This window comes from Rattus norvegicus, chromosome 15, assembly GCF_036323735.1.
Source record: "Rattus norvegicus strain BN/NHsdMcwi chromosome 15, GRCr8, whole genome shotgun sequence".
NCBI classification, from domain to species: Eukaryota; Metazoa; Chordata; class Mammalia; order Rodentia; family Muridae; genus Rattus; species Rattus norvegicus.
Window position 1 is genome coordinate 3,674,721 of NC_086033.1, and position 18,742 is coordinate 3,693,462.

General features: G+C 48.8%; 1 protein-coding gene, 1 non-coding gene and 1 pseudogene across 5 annotated transcripts; 1 reads left to right on the forward strand and 2 right to left on the reverse strand.

Annotated features, from left to right (window-relative positions):
* Positions 1–5,361: 5,361 nt before the first annotated feature.
* On the reverse strand, positions 5,362–5,474 carry LOC120097226 (small nucleolar RNA SNORA51; annotated as a pseudogene).
* A 110-nt stretch (positions 5,475–5,584) lies between these two features.
* Positions 5,585–5,712, reverse strand: LOC120097227 (small nucleolar RNA SNORA51). Its single transcript, XR_005494455.1, has one exon. It is a non-coding gene; the product is annotated as a small nucleolar RNA SNORA51 (small nucleolar RNA).
* Positions 5,713–6,503: 791 nt separating this feature from the next.
* Positions 6,504–15,953, forward strand: Synpo2l (synaptopodin 2-like). Of its 4 annotated transcripts, NM_001305138.2 has the most exon segments (4): positions 6,504–6,608; positions 7,811–7,962; positions 8,320–8,834; positions 12,269–15,953. In NM_001305138.2, coding segments are annotated over 4 exon segments (2,937 nt in total). In that variant the 3' UTR covers positions 14,434–15,953.
* The last annotated feature ends 2,789 nt before the right edge of the window (positions 15,954–18,742 follow it).

Consider the following 18,742-nt stretch of genomic DNA (forward strand, 5'->3'; position numbering starts at 1 on the left):
CTAAATCCCCAGCCCCGATAGGCAGACTATCTTGAAACTGCTTATGTAATCCATGATCACCTTGAACTCACGATTTTTATGCTTCCACCTCTCCGTTGCATGCATTGTAAATCTTCCTGTACTGTTAAGATTTAAGCACGTCTATGGGCCAGCTCAGGTTCTAAGTTTTATGAATAAAGTAAGCAAAATGTTTGATGGGGTTTTTTCCTGTGTAATGGTAGTTACACAGTAATGCATGCTTAGAGAAAATAGTTGTTTGAGTTTGCGTGTGTGTGTTACTAACCACTCCGTTGTTTCTGCCTAGCTTGTTTTAAATTTCTTATGCATGGGCGTTTTGCCTGAGTATGTATCTGTGCACTTTGTGAATACAATGCCTGCAGAGACCAGAAGAGGGCACTGAATACCCTAGAACTGGAGTTAACAAAATCTTGTTAAAAGCTATGTGGATGCTGGAAATCAAACCCAAGCCATCTGGAAGAGCAGCCAGTGCTCTTTGTCACCAGTTCTGTTGCTATCCAGTTCTAAAATAATGTCAGTCGATTCTAGGCTCCGTATCAACTGAGACTTGTTAGACAGGTAAATTAATTTCTTCCCTGTTTATTTTGCTTTTTTGAAACAGGGTTTCTCTGAGTAGCCCTGGATGTCCTGGAACTCACTCTGTAGACCAGGTTGGCCTTGAACTCAGAAGTCTACTTGCCTCTGCCTCCCAAGTGCTGGGATTAAAGGGGTGCATTACCACCATTCTGCTTTTGTGTCTGTCTGCCTGCCTGCCTTCTTTCCTTCCTTCCTTCTTTCCTTCCTTCCTTCTTTCTTTCCTTCCTTCCTTCCTTCCTCTCTCTCTTTTTAATAGGAGGTCTCACTGTGTAACCCTTTTGAATTCATTGTGTGGATCCAGCTGGCCTCCAATTCAGAGATCCTTCTGCTTCTGCCCCCCAGAGAGCTGGAATTAAAAGCATATGCTACCAAACCTGGTTAGAAATGTACATTTCTCATCCACCCAGATGTAGTTCAGTTTTGGAGATGGGGCTCAGCAAACAGTAGTCCCTTATACTAAGCTTGACAGATGACACCCTCCTGGATGGTTGTTGACTAACAGTTGTCTAGTTTAAGAATTTGCCAACTGCCACTAACATTTGTTGAGCATTTGAGCTGCCCAAGCTTGAGCCCTCACCTTGGTATTTCACATGGTTTCTCCCGTTCATATTTCACTTCACCATAAGGAAGCAGATAGAAGCCGTCTTGCTTAAAGTTGTGCACTCCTAATGAGAGCAAAGCGTCACAGCTTGAAGATGGAGGCTACGAATTGCATTTTACATTTTCCTGGAAGTCAACCTTGCACTTAGAGAACCTCAAGCACCACCTTGTTTATAACAAGTTCAAGGCCAGGTTGGAGTATTTAAAAAAAAGTTTAAGGCTAGCCTGGGCTGTGTAGTGAGACCTTGTCTCAAATAGGTACATAAATAAAGAGGAAAGGCTGTAGGTATAGACAGAGGTCAGTATAGGGTGGCTGCCAGTGAGTGTCCAGTCACTGCCTAGTAGGAGACCAATAATGAGGGAGGTTGTGTGTGTGTGAGTGCGTGTGAGGGTGTGTGAGTGTATGTGTGTGTGCACATGAGTGTATGTGTGAGTGTAAGTGTATGTGTGAGTGTGTGTGTCTGTGAGTGGGTGTGTTTGTGTGTGTGTGTGTGAGTGAGTGCGTGTGTGTGTGAGTGTATGTGTGTATGTGTGTGTCTTCTTTTAGATGAATCCATAACTGTCTAAACGTTGTGGGTGATTCTGATGTGCAATGAGAGTTAAAGCCACTGGTATAACGGGTATGGATGGAGGGCATATGGGCAGCACATGACTTTTTTGAAGGTGGGTTCTTGCTGTGTTGTTCAGGCTGGGGAGATCCTGACCTTCTGTACCCAAGCACTCTTTCTGCCTCAGTCTCTTGAGTAGTGGGGACTTTAGTTGTATTCACTAACACACACACACACACATACCCCAAAATACAGTGACAGGAGTGAGAGGATTTCTAATCTCAGACTAACTTATTTCCATAAAATATTGGTGTGTAAAAAGTAAAAGATGAATTGGTAAAAATAAATAAAAGTAAAACTAAGGGAGTGGCAGAGATGTTCAGCAGTTAAGGATATTTGCAGCTCTGGAGCTGGAGAGATGGCTCAGCGGTTAAGAGCACCGACTGCTCTTCCAGAGGTCCTGAGTTCAATTCCCAGCAACCACATGGTGGCTCACAACCATCTGTAAAGAGATCTGATGCCCTCTTCTGAGTATCTGAAGATAGCTACAGTGTACTTATATATAATAAATGAATAAATCGGGGCTGGGGATTTAGCTCAGTGGTAGAGCGCTTACCTAGGAAGCGCAAGGCCCTGGGTTCGGTCCCCAGCTCCAAAAAAAAGAACCAAAAAAAAAAAAAAAATGAATAAATCTTTTTTAAAAAAAAGAATATTTGCAGCTCTTGCAAAAGACCCGTTTGGGGGGCTGGAGAGATGGCTCAGAGGCTAAGAGCACTGTCTGCTCTTCCAGAGTCCTAAGTTCAATTCCCAGCAACCACATGGTGGCTCACAACCACCTATAATCAGGTCTGGTGCCCTCTTCTGGCCTGCAGGCATACATGCAGGCAGAAAGCTGTATGATGTATACATAATAAATAAATAAATGTTTTTTAAAAAAAAAAAAGGGCTGGGGATTTAGCTCAGTGGTAGAGCGCTTACCTAGGAAGCGCAAGGCCCTGGGTTCAGTCCCCAGCTCCGAAAAAAAGAACCAAAAAAAAAAAAAAAAAACCCGTTTGGTTCCCGGGACCTACACTGAGAGGTTTATAACCACCTGTGACTCCAGCCCTCTCCTTGCCTCTGGTCACTTGAAATCACAAGCACATACCCACACACAGATATTGGAGTAATCAATGAAGGGAGATTCAGATGATTGTTTTTAACCAATAAAGTCAAGTAACTTTGTAAAATCACACTAATAATAAGGTAACGAGAACTCGGATATTGTTCTCACTCTAAATTCTGATTTTTATTACTGTAATTATCATAATTAGGATTTATCACACAGCAGCACAATTGGAGTGGGTTGGTCTGGTCCTGCCTGTATTGAAATGCTAAGATCTGGTTGCTGCAAAATGAGCAGATCGCCTTGTATACCAGCTTTTGTTATATAAAACCCCCCAAGTTATCAGTGATTGGTTAATAAAGATGCCTACAGTCTGTAGCTGGGCAGAAGAGAGGTAGGTGGGCTTTGGTTCCTGAGCTTGGGGTCTGAGGCCAGAACCATAAGAGAGAGGAAAGAGAGAAGAAGAAGGAAGACGTCATCTTGGGGTAGGTGGGTCATGAGCGCCTGGCCATGAGGGCCAGTGTCTTGGAATAGGAATGGCCCAGGAGGAACATGGCAAGTGATGGCTCAGGGTTACTGACAGGGAAGCAGACAAAATAGCACAGAGGGTTGATGTCTGCCCAGCTCTAGTGCTGTAAGGCTTTTCATAAATACAAAGGTTTTGTGTCCTTTATTTGGCAACTCAGTGATCTAAGGTGGGGTAGAAACCCCCAATTAATACTTACTGCTGGGAGCCTTACAGTCACCTGACTCCAGCTCAGGACAGAGGATGCCCTCTTCTTGCCCCTAATCAGTTAACTCAGATGCACAAACCCTATCCACTGATGACCAGTTACCAGGTGAGAATGCTATGTTTTCTTACAGAAAGAGGTTTTATAGTGTGGGACACATTCCTGCAGTGGAAACCTAGAAAGGAGTAGAGATTTTGTTAATGTCAGCAGTCCCCTGTTTACACACACACCTCTGTATCCATGTTTCCATGGCCCTCCCCTGCTTTACCTCGTGATAGTAATTTAGTAACAAGGTAAGATACAGAATATGGTAAATGCAGCTCCCGGCTTGGGAGGTGGAGAAAGGAAGATCAGGAGTTTGGAATGCGATCTGGGTTACATGAGACTGCCTCAAAAGAAAAACAAAACAGAACAATCAGATTGTGGACCACAGCACTCATTCCTTCCTTCAACTTTTTAACAGTGTAGGAGACATATAAATAATCTACATGGTCAGCTGACATAAGTCTACATGATCAGCAGACATATAAAGCCATATGATCAGCTGACATGTAAATCCATGTGGTCAGCCGAAAGTAGAAGTGTGCACAAGAAACCTGTGTTGCCCACGGAAGAAGGAGCTGGGAGATGGTTAGAAAATGCTTTAAGGAAGCAGTGATATTAAAACAACTGAACCAGAGGGGATTAAACTCTACACAGTCCCCAGTCCCACAGTAGATAATACAGATTTCCAATAGTAATGGGAGCACACCTGTATTAACCCTTGAATCACTTATGCTCAGTTACTTTACTCTAATTTACTTTAAACATCAATTAAGAAGTATAGGGCTGGGGGTTGGGGATTTAGCTCAGTGGTAGAGCGCTTGCCTAGGAAGCGCAAGGCCCTGGGTTCGGTCCCCAGCTCCAAAAAAAAGAACCAAAAAAAAAAAAAAAAAAAAAGAAGAAGTATAGGGCTGGAGATGTAGCTCAGTGGTTAAGAGCACGACTGCTCTTCCAGAGATCCTGAGTTCAAATCCCTCAACCACATGGTGGCTCACAACCATCTGTAATGAGAGCTGAGGCCCTCTTCTGGTGTGTATGAAGACAGCTACAGTGCACTCATATATAATAAATAAATAAATCTTTAAAAAAAAGAAATATATTATTGTTTGCTATATGCATGCAGGAGTGTGCAAAGTATTCTGATATGTGGGTCATGATAACAGTTAATGTGGGTTGCTTCCCCTTCAGTGAGTTGGAGGCTCCCTTTGTTGAAAAGAGCTGACTTTTCACTTGGACCCCTGCAAGCGTCCAGTGAGTGATAGCTTGCTATCAAACACACACACACACACACACACACACACACACACACACACACACACACACCAGACACAAGTATCTGGCAGAGAGCTGTGCAGGCTGGGGATATAGCTCAGAACTCCTCCAGCTTTTTTGTACCGTGCACAAAGCCTGATTCTATCCCTAGCATCGTCACAGGAAGAGATGTGTGAAAATTATCTTAGTGCAGAGCAACCACCAATTGCCTCACCAGTTACCGTCCCCAACCTTAGAACACCCTGCTACTGTTTTTTGAACACTCCCAGGTGCATGTGGAGGTCAGAGGATAACTTTTAGAGTCACTTTCTTCCTCCCACCATGTGTACCCCAGGGATAGAGCTTAGGTCAGGCGTCAGGCTTGAAATGGTACATCATCTTATACATGTTCTTTAACTGTACCCTCTGGGGAAAAGATTGAGGCTCGGGTCTGTCATTTCTGGCCACTCGATGTATAAACTCTTTTTTTCCCCCATGTCTACCCATTCACAATACAGACCAGGCACAGCGGCCTCGGCTGAAGTGTGCACAGGGTAGGTGTAGGATGTCATACAGGTGAAGGCAGGTGCAAGATAGAACAAGGCCTGTCATTGGATGAGAAGGAAGGATGGGCGGGAGAAAAGTTTTAGAGAGAGGAGGAGACTGGAGCGAGGCTAAAGAAGCAGTGGAGAGATCATGGAGGCTGATGTTAAGATTCCTCTTTGCACATTTTCATGTTGTTATGAATATTCCTAAGGGATGGATGTGTACAGGGCTTCGCATGTCTATCCTCTTTCTATACAGTCAGTATAGGAACACAACCTGTGGTAAGCATAAGGAGACCGATGCATAAACTCTTATCCCTGTCCGTCCGTCTGTCCAGCCATCCTTATTTATTTATTTATTTATTTATCTATCTATCTATCTATGGTTTTTCTGTGTAGCCCTGGATGTCCTGGAACTCACTCTATAGACAAGGCTGGCCTTGAACTCAGAGATCTGACTGCCTCTGTCCCCCAATGCTGGCATTAAACTATTCTTTCACAAAACTCGTCCTTTCAATGATGGTGGCAAAGTGCACAAGTAGGTCCTGGTTCAAAAGTAAGTTCAATCAGCAAAACAGCACTCTTCTCTAAGGAGTTTATGGGAGCAAACCCCATCGTTTCTTAGCACTCTGGGACCGAAGCCTCTGTTGATGTCACTTTTCAATGCACTTTGGCCAAAAGCAGTTAGGCTCATGATCCTTGGGGAAGGCATGGTGCCTGATAGATCAATTAGTTAAAAAGCCCAGAGATCTGATGCTGAGTCCTGACTAAAAGGTCCATGCAGTAAAAGGGAGGACATGGAGGGCAGAAGTCTGTACTATAATTAGTTCTAGGAGTAACAGTTGGGGGAGGGAGAATACAGCCAGCAACTATTTTGAGCAAGTTGTGATTGACAAGACATGTGGACTGGACTGGACTGATCCCAGGGCCAAGTTGCCTGCCTGTGGTGTGTGGTGGTGGGGGCTGGGGGGGAGGCCTGGGTCGGCAGGAGCAGGACAGCAGGACAGGCAGGCCGGACGGGGTACCAGCACCTCAACTTCTCTCTCAGGGACACTGTCCAAACTCCGGGGGCCACAGGCCAAACTGTGCGATGGGTGCTGAGGAGGAGGTGCAGGTCACATTAGCAGGGGGAGCACCCTGGGGCTTCCGGCTTCAAGGGGGGGCCGAACAGAGGAAACCTTTACAGGTATCTAAGGTAAGGGAGAGCCCCTGAAATTATGTCTCATGGAGAAGGGAACCCAAGGGAATTGGGAAGAGTCATGTGGTGGCCTTATGGGCCAGGGGGGTGGGCAGAGTTGGGGGTTGTGAAGAAGAGGTGGTGGGCAGGTGGGCAGGAGGGCAGGTAAGCATGCTCAAGGCTATAGGGGAGCAGACTGTGACCATAAGCTCCTGGAGGTCGATTAGCAAAAGCCAACTGTGGTTTCAGGGAGCAGAGCAAAAGGAAGGCCCCACTTCAGCATTGTAGAAGAGGCTGAGTCTGGTTATCCAGTATTTGCTCCCCTAAGTGTGTTATCCTCTCCACTGCAAACCCCAGGAATGCAGGGAAGGTTCTAATTTCTCTCTGACTGAACTGATATAGGACAAGCTGAAGCAGTCTATTCCAATCCTACCCTGCCCTACCCTGCCCTGCCCTTCTCTGCCCTGCCCTACCCTGCCCTGCCCTGCCCTGCCAAGGCCTTCAGTGATTCTCTTTCTCCAAATCATATCCATTCTCTGACTAGGCACGACTAGACGCTAGACTCTTATGAAGCCATTAGCCTATAGCTTCACTCTACAGTCTTCATTATTTTGGGGCTGTGAAATGTGGGTAACAAAAGTATCCATTTTACAAGGCATTCTCTGAATTATATTCACTGTATTCCATACAGTGCAGTGAGAACTCCCATAGCCTGGCATCACAGTCTCCCAGAACATAGCTGAGTTACCTCAGTCTGGAATACCACTCTAAATATCAACCCACAGCAGCACCTGGGATTTCTTGTTTTTTTTTTTCGGAGCTGGGGACCGAACCCAGGGCCTTGCGCTTGCTAGGCAAGCGCTCTACCACTGAGCTAAATCGCCAACCCCTGCACCTGGGATTTCAAAGCCTAGAAAAGAACTGGCCAGTAGAGATCCTGTTCCTGGAAGAAAATACTGGGGACTCACCATGTCTTAGACCTCAGCCTCAGAGTTTCCTCCAGTCCAGTTGCAGTCGGTGATTACTCTGCTGCCTCCCATCAACCTGCCCCTTTCCTCTAGCCAGGCCTTCCTGGTAGCACCCCAGATGTCTCCCTACCCTTTTTACCGCCCCCAACCCCAGATGTCCAAAAGACAAAAACCTCTCATCACATGGGTCCTTTTATCATTCCATCCCTATCGGAGCTCTCCGTGATCCAACTCTCTCCTCCAACATCTCAGATCCGAAGACGCAGCCAGGCCGGCAGATCAGGACTCCGGGAGAGGGACCAGCTCTTATCGATCAACGGGGTTTCTTGCACCGACTTCTCCCATGCCAGTGCCATGACCCTCATCGATGCCTCAGGGCATCAGCTTGTCCTTACTGTGAGGAGGTATGGGGTCCTCCTATCACTCTCCCCTGGCCAGGCCTCTCCTTACCTGCCGCAGCTCTGTCTCACTGGCCTGGTCTCAGTAACTAACTAGTACCTCTTCTGACTATGTCTTTCTGAGGAGAATGCTTGCATGTATCTCCCAGTGGAATGATCTGCAACCCAGGGATAGGAGCAGGCGTTTGAATGACTGGCAGACTTCAGTCCTTGGCCTGTCCCCTATCACAGCTCCTCTCTTCCTAGCCTTCCTCCCACCCGTATGCCAGTCTCCTGTCTCCTTTGCCTCGCCCCTCATCCCCTCCACAGCTGTCAATTCTGCAGCTCCTTCTTTCGAATGCTTTCTTCTTTTCCATCCTCCAGGGTAGCAGAGGAAGGGTCTGTGAGATCTCCGTCTCCAGGAGAGCTTCAGATGCTGTCACCCTTATCTCCATTGAGTCCTGAGCCCCCGGGTGCTCCTGTCACCCAAGCTCCTCAGCCAGGGAGCCTTCGATCACCCCCTGACAGTGAGGCTTACTATGGAGAGACAGACAGTGATGTGGATGGCCCTGCCACACATGAGAAGCCACGCAGAACCCGCCGCCGAGGTCCTCCAAGGCCTTCCCTTCCAGGAGCTCCACCTGATGAGGTGTACCTGTCTGACAGCCCCGCAGAACCAGCGCCTGTTAAAACTGGCTCTCCCAGCCAGGGTGACAGCCGTGTAAGCTCCCCATCTTGGGAGGAAGGGTCAGCCCTTCAGCCACCACCAGCAGAGGCCCTTCTGTTACCCCATGGTCCACTCCGGCCTGGTCCTCATCTCATCCCTATGGTGGGCCCTGTCCCCCACCCAGTGGCAGAAGATCTCACTACCACCTATACCCAGAAGGCCAAGCAAGCCAGTGAGTGCCTGAATTCTTTTGTTTTCAATCCGGATCTGAGCCCTAAATCTGTGCCTTCATATCACACCTTCTACACACCTCATGTTCCCTGGAAAACAGTGTTTGGGACAGGCTGAGAAGACTAACGAGGGAGAGGAGAATAATTTTATCATGGCCCCAGTTATCTTTGCTATAAGATAACCATTGCCGGGGCTGGGGATTTAGCTCAGTGGTAGAGCGCTTACCTAGGAAGCGCAAGGCCCTGGGTTCGGTCCCCAGCTCCAAAAAAAAGAACCAAAAAAAAAAAAAAAAAAAAAAAGGGCTGGGGATTTAGCTCAGTGGTAGAGCGCTTACCTAGGAAGCGCAAGGCCCTGGGTTCGGTCCCCAGCTCCGAAAAAAAAGAACCAAAAAAAAAAAAAAAAAAAAAAAAAAAAGATAACCATTGCCTTATAACAGTCTTCTACAATGGCTCAATTTAAACTAAGTATAGACAACAGAGGGGAGATGGGGAAGGGATACGAAGTTTTGGGGGCTGGTTGTTGTTGTTTTGCTAGACATCAGGATGGGGGATGGAGAAAGAATGGTTCTAGGTAGGGGCATCTGAAAGCAGGGTGAAGCTATAGGGATCTTCTCAGCGTTAGTTGTAGGCACAGTATGGATGCTACTTCTAAGTTCATTTGGGATCCCTGGGGATCAGCAGACTAGGGAGTGGGAAGGGGAGGGATCTTTAGTTTCATATTTTGGGCAACAATGTGAACTGGGGCAGAACAGGCCAGTTCCACTTATAACAGGCTCACTGCTATTTTGATGTGAGCTCCGGAACAGGATCTAGTGAAGTTTCTCTCTGTCCTGCCCCTTCCATAGACTCATTTTCTTTCTCTCTTTCTTCTCTTTCTTTCTTTCTTTCTTTTTTTTTCCCACTTTTTCTTCTCTTCCACCATTCTAATGCTCAGTTCAGAAAGTTTTCTGGGGTTGGGGATTTAGCTCAGTGGTAAAGCGCTTGCCTAGCAAGCACAAGGCCCTGGGTTCGGTCCTCAGCTCCAGGGGGTGGGGGAGTTCTATCTTTGAATTCCCAGAGGCTAAAAGCATAAGAGTTTGTAGTTTGCTATCCCGAGAGTGTCCCATACCCTACAGAAAATTCCAGATGCATGCTCAAGATCCTACACTTGTCCCTAATCCTCCTTCAGGCCCTCCCCTCCCACCAGCTGGGCGAGGTCTATGCAATGGCTCAGGTTTATTTTTAGGCAGGCAGACCTCTCGGTTCAGAGGGGGTGGGGTGAGGGGAAGGGGAGGCAGGTGCCTGTGTCTATCACACTAAGGGTTGTGGGACAGGGAAAGAAGGGAGGGGGACATGTTCTAAAAACAGCTCAGTGAGCTCATTCAGCTGTCAGCTCTGGGGACTAGACAAAGGGGCTTTAAAAGGCCTTGGGGGTGGCTCGAGCTGGTCCTGCTCCAGCCAGCACCACCTTTCTCAACATGGAGACCATCAGCCAAGAGCCCCTCAGCCAAGCCAGCTGTGACAAAGACCCAGCTCCTGAGCTGCAAGACCCGTTCTATGCAGGTACTACCTACCCCATCCCACCCCACTCAGGAGAATGCTGGGGCGGGGGGAGAGTGGAGGGTAATGGCGGTCCTCAGGGAAGGCCACACTCCTCTAGTCTCTCATTTTTGCCATCCTTCCCCTCGTTCTTTCAGGAAAGTGTCACCTCCCCTTTCTCAGAATGGGTTGATGCTAAGACCACATGGCAAGGGGTTTATGGCCACATGAGCTGTGGGAAGCTCATAGGGCAAGAGTGAGAAGTGAGAGTGCACAGTGAACACATGAAGACATGTATGTGCGGATCTGGGAGAAGATGTGTAAGAACAAGAATGTGTGGTTGTACATGAGCAGCTTACATCCAGAAAGCGTAATGGTTGCTCACAGCAGGCCTTGGCGGTGTGTTAAATGCTTAGTTGACTTATCTCACTGCGTTCATGGAACCTTAGGAAGAGGTAGCCATTGTCATCCTCATGAAGTAATTCTCCCAGAACTGAATTCTGACTCTGGCGTCTGTTCTCTCACGGATAGTACTATTCTGTGTTATACACGTGGGGACCAAAGGAATGAGGTCCCTAATTAGAAAGTAGCTTGAGAGGAAAAGTAGATGGAATGTCAAGAATTTTCCAGGAGGAACTGGGGACCACAAGGGCGGAGTCTTATAGCAGGGCAGTCCGTCCCACTCCCTGGCCCCACCTACTCAGGCCCCACATAGTATAGGAACTCCTGCCCTGGTTCTTCAGCACAGAGACCCTCTCATGCCCACCTAATGGGGCTGCTCTTTTGAGTTCTCTACTTGAAAGACAGGGACTTCTCTACTCCAAAGCCATCGACCCTAGTGCCAGCAACAGCTTGTGAGAAAGAGAATATATTTACCTGGTGACCTTGAAATCTCAAGGGGGGTTGCCTTGGAGAGCAGCATTCTGCCTTTTCCTGCATCTGGGATCCAAGATTATCCCGGGATGTGAGTAGCAGAGGTATGAAGCACAAAGGAATGTTCTAGCAGTTGGGAGGGCTAAGAACTGTTCTAAAATCCTGTCTACACTATACCAGAGCCTCTACAGGGAAAACTCTGGGAAGAACTGCCTGGAGCAGCATGTAGGTATACAAATGTATGTGACTTTGCCAGCACTGTGTTTGAATGTGTGGCCTGATGTGTGTGTAAGCCGGAACACTTGTGAGTAAGAAAGTACAGTGGAGAAATTGTGCCCAGAGGTTGCTTTCAGGAGACTGATGTTAACCAGGTGTGTGTGGGGTTATTTCTGAGTGTTTATGATGTGTGGAAATGAGCAACTTGATGGTTGGAACTGTAAAAGAAGAGCCTCATGTTGAGAATCTGTATGTTGGGTCGGGTGTGATAATGCACACCTCTAATTCCAGCACTTGAGAGACAGCAGCAGTTGGATCTCTGTAAGTTCAAGGCCGGCCTGGTCTACATAGTGAATTCCAGGACAGCCAGGGCTATGTAAAGAGACCCTGTTACAAAAAAAAAAAAATCAAAAATCTGTTTTAGGGGTAACAAGTGGGAAGTGGGGGTGAGGTCCAAGCTTTGTGAGGAGCTGGCTTGCAAAGTATAGTGAGAGAAAAGCGCCCCTTATCTCTTCTCTCTGATTTTCCTGCCCGTCAAGAATGGGAGGCAGGTGAAAAATGTGTGAAGTGGATAAGGCTCATCTTCTGGAAAATAGGAATGCAATCCAGGGGAGACCGGACAGAAGGGCTGTGCTGTGTGGGCAGTGTCTCTGTCCTTGGTTTCACCTTTTCCCTTCCACTCTGTCTCTAAGTTGGAGGACTATGTCACAGGCAAGAGACAATGTGGGTCCTTTCGGTGGAAAAAAAAAAAAAAAAACAGGAGCTTTGAGGAGCAGGACTAGAACAGGCTGTGAAACTCCTTGATTAATCCACCTCTTCATCTCCTCAGAACTGCAACGCGCGGAAAGCCTCCAAGAGAAGAGTGTGAAGGAGGCCAAGACCAAATGCCGGACCATTGCATCCCTACTGACGGCAGCCCCCAACCCTCACTCCAAGGGGGTGCTTATGTTTAAGAAGCGGCGGCAGAGAGCCAAGAAGTACACCCTAGTGAGTTTCGGGGCTGCAGCTGGGACAGGAACAGAGGAGGAGGAGGACGGCATCCCCCCAACGAGTGAGTCGGAGCTGGACGAGGAGGCCTTCTCAGATGCCCGCAGCCTTACTAATCAATCCGACTGGGACAGCCCTTATCTAGACATGGAGCTGGCTAGGGCTGGCTCAGGCATAGCAGAGAGTCAGAGCTCTGGACTGGGAGGACAGCTAAGTGAGGTCTCTGGCCGAGGGGTACAGCTCTTTGAACAGCAGCGCCAAAGGGTAGCCTCCAGCTCCCAGGAGCTGGCTCAGGTGGGCCCAGCAGCCATGCTTAATGGGCAGAGTCTGCAGTCCCCACCTCGAGCTCAGAGTGCTCCCCCAGAGGCAGCGGTGCTTCCACTCAGCCCTTTGTCAGCCCCTGCAGCCAGCCCTAGCCCCTTTCAGGATGGTGGAGCCCCCAGCCCTGCGCCAAGTATCTTTAACAGGTCAGCGAGACCTTTTACCCCAGGTTTACCAGGGCAACGGTCAGGCACCACCTCAGTGATTTTCCGACCCGTAGCCCCTAAGAAGGTTAATGAGGCCTTGGGGGGCACTAGCCCCGCCCCGTCCCCCTTCGCAGCTTCTCTACAGGGGCCCACCCCTCTGCCCAGCTTCACCACTGTGGTGCCCAACCGCACGCCGGTCTCTGGAACCTCCAGCAGCACCCAACGCTCCTCCGGTCCTGTGACCGCTACCAGCTCCTTGTACATCCCAGCCCCGAGCCGGCCCGTTACACCAGGAGGTGCCCCAGAGCCTCCCACTCCTCCTAGCGCTGCTGCCATGACCTCCACTGCTTCCATATTCTTGTCCACTCCTCTGAGAAACTCTGCGCGCCCGGAGGCACCCGGCACGGCGGCCCCCGAGCCTGCCAGCGCTCGGGAGCAGCGCATCTCTGTGCCGGCTGCCCGCACCGGCATCCTGCAGGAGGCTCGGCGCCGGGGAACCCGCAAACAGATGTTCCGGCCTGGAAAGGAAGAGACGAAGAACTCGCCCAACCCCGAGCTGCTATCGCTGGTACAGAACCTGGATGAAAAACCTCGGGCGGGCGGTGCGGAATCTGGTCCGGAGGAGGACGCTTTAAGCCTCGGAGCAGAAGCCTGTAACTTCATGCAGCCACTAGGGGGCAGGAGTTACAAGACCCTGTCTCAAGTGTCACCGAAAACCCCACCTCCAATGGCTCCCAAAACCCCACCCCCTATGACGCCTAAGACTCCACCCCCTGTGGCTCCTAAACCCGGGTCTCGAGGGCTCCCTGACGGGCTAGTGAATGGATCGACCTCTATGGTTGGGATTCCTGAGCTCCCAAGGCTGCAGGGGAGGGGTGGGGAGCTATTTGCCAAACGGCAGAGCCGTGCCGACCGGTACGTGGTGGAAGCTACACCTGGCTCTAGCCTTAATCCAGGCCTTCGCCCTAGAAGTCCTTCTCCCACACCCTCACTGCCCCCATCCTGGAAATACTCACCCAACATCCGTGCCCCACCTCCTATTGCTTACAACCCACTTCTCTCACCCTTTTTCCCTCAGGCTGCCCGAACTCTCCCCAATAAGGCTCAATCCCAGGGACCTCGGGCGACCCCTAAGCAGGGTATCAAGGCCCTGGATTTCATGCGGCATCAGCCATACCAACTTAAAACTGCCATGTTTTGTTTTGACGAGGGTCCTTCAACTCCTGCCTCCACTTCAGGGCCTCCCAAAACTGCCCGAGTCCAGGAGATCCGCAGATTTTCCACTCCGGCGCCCCAACCCACTGCAGAACCCTTGGCTCCCACTGTGCTTGCCCCCAGAGCGGCTACCACCTTGGACGAGCCCATTTGGAGGGCAGAGTTGGCCTCATCCCCTGTCCCTAACCCGGACCATCTAGAGTCTCTCAGGAGCTTTGCGGCCACTCCCACTTCCTGCGGCTTCCAAGTAGCCAGGCCGCGGTTCTCAGCCACCAGAACAGGGTTGCAGGCTCATGTCTGGAGACCTGGGGCAGGGCACCACTGAGCAGGGAATAGGTCCCAGGACCAAGTAATGGAACTTAGAGTCCCCAAAGTCTCTCTCTTCTGCTTTGTCCTACCGGCCTCCCGTCCCCCGTCCCCCCCCCTCCCCCCCGCATCTGAGTCTGACTGCCCCTAGCCAGAGTGCGTTCCCCTCAGCTTCCTCCCTGCTGGTGCTTTTAAGCCCCTCATCTCTGCTTTGGAATCTTCTCTAGATGTCCTTGCCTGTCAGGCTTCTCTACCCAGAAGCCTCAGCAGATTTCTGCTTTTGTTTTGCATTTGTGTTTCTCTCTGTGGGCAGCACTTTAGTGTTAGGTAAAAAGCACACTGTAAAGTGACCACTGAGAGCTCAGGCAAAATGCTCACTCGCTCTCAGGCAAGCAACTAAGGGTCTGCACTGTGGCTTGATCCCCTCTACCCTCCATACTCCTCACTCCGCTTTCCCTAGGTTAGTTGCCATACGCCTAAGGGTGCGTGCGTGCGTGCGTGCGTGCGTGTGTGTGTGTGTGTGTGTGTGTGTGTATGTGTGTGTGTGTGTGTGTGTGTATGCGCGCGTGCTTTCACAAATGTGTGTGATTAGGCTCTGCTCTAGAAAGGCATCAAATACATATACATGTGTGCTTCTCTTGAGGCAAAGGACAAGACAAGAGGAGTGTTTTCACCTACTGGAAGGGTCAGATGGCTTCATAAAGAATCCTGTGGGGAACAAGAGCTACTGCAGAAAAGCTCCTGAGAGAGGAGTATCTGTAGCATGGAGAGAGAGAGAGAGAGAGAGAGAGAGAGAGAGAGAGAGAGAGAGAGAGAGAGAGAGAGAGAGAGAGAGAGAGAGGTGCACAGCATCTTGTGAAATTAACAAGTCTGACAAGACTGGGAGGCAAGGACACTTTTCATGGGTTTGAGTTATACAAGGTAGACCCAGAATAAGACTAAGAATTCTATTTCCTTGGATTAAAGGAAGTTAGCAACCAGGGCCCTGTGCTGGGCACATCAGAATCCAGAAAGTAAAAAAGAACATTTCTTCTGAACTGCTTAATGAGTGTAAGATAGAAAGGATGGTGAATAGAGCCAGAGTGGATGGGGAGAACGAGGCAAAAGCCAGGAACGAGGCTGGAATGAGTGAAAGTGAACAAGGGGGAGAGTAAAGTTGGCCAACATGTGTGAGGGGGTCTGGGAACTTCTGAGCTGGGGAGAACACATTTGTTAGAGCAAAGGCGTGAGCACATGCAGTGGCTGTGTTACCTCCTGTGAATCTGACCTTCCTTCCACCCTTCTGGAGCTTATCCCGATGACCTGGGAAACCAGGGAGACACTGAGCCCAAACCTCTTGTTGTCCCACCCTACCTGTAGAAGCCCAGCTCTTTGCAGCTTCAGGCCCTGTGTCTGATCCCAGAAGGATAAGGACTATCCTCCCATGAAGACCACCATCAGTTATGGTTGTTGTTTGGCCTGGAAACCAATCTTTTCCTTTGCAATATTGGGTGTCACAATTCTTTGGTTTGTGCACAAGAATAAACGTATGCTCACAACTGTCTGTGTCTGTCATCTCTTCTGGTTTTATACCAAGTCCTGATTTCTTTGTGGTCCTTTCTGGCCCATTGTGCAGATCTGATCCTGGCTCCCTGTCTTGCTTCCTGCCTTTCCCTCCTGCCAATTGTCTTGCTTTGATTTAATCTCCTTCACCACTCCTCTGGTTACCTCATGCTGCACTCTCTCCATGTAGAGCCTCTCCCTCTCCAGAAGCTCATTCTTTCTAGGCAAGGCTGTTTGCGCAACTCAGAGAAATGGGAAAGCCTCCCTGAGCCCTTTGCCACGGGCATGTTCTGATCCCCAAAGGAAGGAACTGTAATAAGCATTCTCTGGGGTCACAAGATAGGAATACAGTGGCAGGTATGCGTGCCATCAAGAGTGTGTGTGGAGTGAGACTAAAATAAAAATTTGGGGACTGACTGGAAAGACAGAGAAGGAAAGTGTCATTACTTAGCTTACCAGCAGGGGGCATATTTGTGCCAATAACCAAATGCTCCCAAGTACAGAGTCTAAGAATTCCAAAGACGGATCTGATACATCATAAGTGAAACAGCATGTGTTTATATTTTTTTAAAGATTCATTTCGGTCCCCAGCTCCGAAAAAAAAAAGATGTAAAGATTCGTTCATTTATTATATATAAGTACACTGTAGCTGTCTTCAGACGCACCAGAAGAGGGCATCGGATCTCTTTACAGATGGTTGTGAGCCACCATGTGGTTGCTGGGAATTGAACTCAGGACCTCTGGAACACCAGTCGGGTGCTCTTAACCGCTGAGCCATCTCTCCAGCCCATGTCTTTATATTTTTTTATCACAGGTATTTGGTCATAGGAGGTCAGACCTTGAGGGGTTGTTGTTCTTGTTGTTGTTATAGTAATAACAAAGTTACCTTTTACTATTTAGGCTTTTTCCTGTTTCCTTGGTTTAGGAGGAAATGGATCAAAGATGAAAGGTCTGGGCAGCACCACCTTCTGTGTGTGTAGGGAGGACTTTCGGCCCCTGGTTTAAACAAGGCAGGAATAGGACAGAAGAAGGGCGTGGTCGGGAAGGATAAGCTTCAAAAGCTGCTTCTTACGAAGAATGGGATCAACGGAGGGTCGTATGGTGTGAATGTGAATGATACAGTGACACGTGTAAAAATGTCAATGACATAATGTCATAACGAGACATGGCTTTTCTGTATAGCCTGAGACTTAAGAGATCCACCTAGCTCTGCTTTTGGAGTGCTGAGATTAAAGGCACACATCACTATGCTGGGCTCAAGAAACATATTTCACATGTTTACTAAATTAACACTCATCCCCACCCCAAAAAAGCCAATTCCTTAGGCAGCTGTCTTAGGGCAAAAGGTACAGAAGCAAGCTAGTTTCAGGGGTATTACTTAAGCTACTAATGCTGTGACCCTTTAATTCAGTACCTCATGTTGTGGTGACCCAGAACCATAAAATTGTGATGATGATGATGGTGGTGGTGATGATGACAATGATGGGGGGAGGGGGAGGAGGAGGAGGAGGAGACAGGGTTTCTTAGCCCTGACTATCCTGGAACTCACTTTGTAGACCTGGCTGGCCTCCAACTCTCAGAGATCCACTTGCCTCTGCTTCCCAAGTGCTGAGATTAAAGGCATGTGCCACCACACCAGGCCTTGTTTTGTTTTGCAAGACAAGGTTTGTCTGTGTAGCCCTGGCTGTCTTGGAACTGACTCTGTACAGCAGCAGGCTAGCCTGGAACTCAGGGATCCACTGTCTCTACCTCTCAAGTGTTGGGATTAAAGGTATGCACCACCATGCCTGGCATAGTTAAAAATTCTTTTTATAATTATTTAATTTATATAAGTACACTGTAGCTGGGTTTTTTTTTAAGATTTATTTATTTATTTGATTAAGAATACCAGAAGAGGGCACCAGATCTCATTATAGATGGTTGTGAGCCACCATGTGGTTACTGGGATTTGAACTCAGGACCTTTGGAAGACCACACAGTGCTCTTAACCGCTGAGCCATCTCTCCAGCCCACTGTAGCTGTTTTGAGACACACCAGAAGAGGGTATCAGACCCCATTACAGATGGTTGTGAGCCACCATGTCCTTGCTGGGAATTGAACTCAGAACCTCTGGAAGAGCAGTAAGTGCTCTTAACCCACTGAGCCATCTCTCCAGCCCCATAAAATTATTTTGTTGCTACCTCCTAACTTATTTTGCTACTGTTATGAATTGTAATGTAAATATCTGATATCTGACCCTGTGAAAGGGTTGTCCAGCCCTAGAAGGTCAGGCCCCGCATGTTGAGAACAGCTGTACTGAGAGGAAAGACAAGGAGTGGGGTTAATAGGCTTCCATCACATCATCTGCACTGGGGTTGACTAAGGTGGCCCCTCACCAGGTCAAGATCTAACGCTCTCAGACAGAAAGTCGACCTATTCGGGAAGTTTAGAAGCAATGCCGCTGTGAAAATTTCCATCTTATCTTCAGTGTAGGGCCTCAATCCCTCCCAGCTCTGAATACACTCATGGGTCCCTCCAGCCCCGGTCTGGAATGGCCTGAGTGGCCCACAAATCATGTTTTCTGTTTCGTTTTTTGTTTTTCCCTATACCTACTCTTAATTCTTACCCAGCACTAACTGTCTGCTCCCTTTCTTTCTGCCTCTGCTGTCCATTGCCTCCTGAGATGCTTCTTTGGATCTCAAGGCAAAGGGGAAGAAGCACACCGCTTCGGCTGACTGAACCCTGGTCAGACGGTCTGCTGGGAATTTTCATAGGCCTTCCCTCTTCCTGAACCTCAGGCAAGGAGG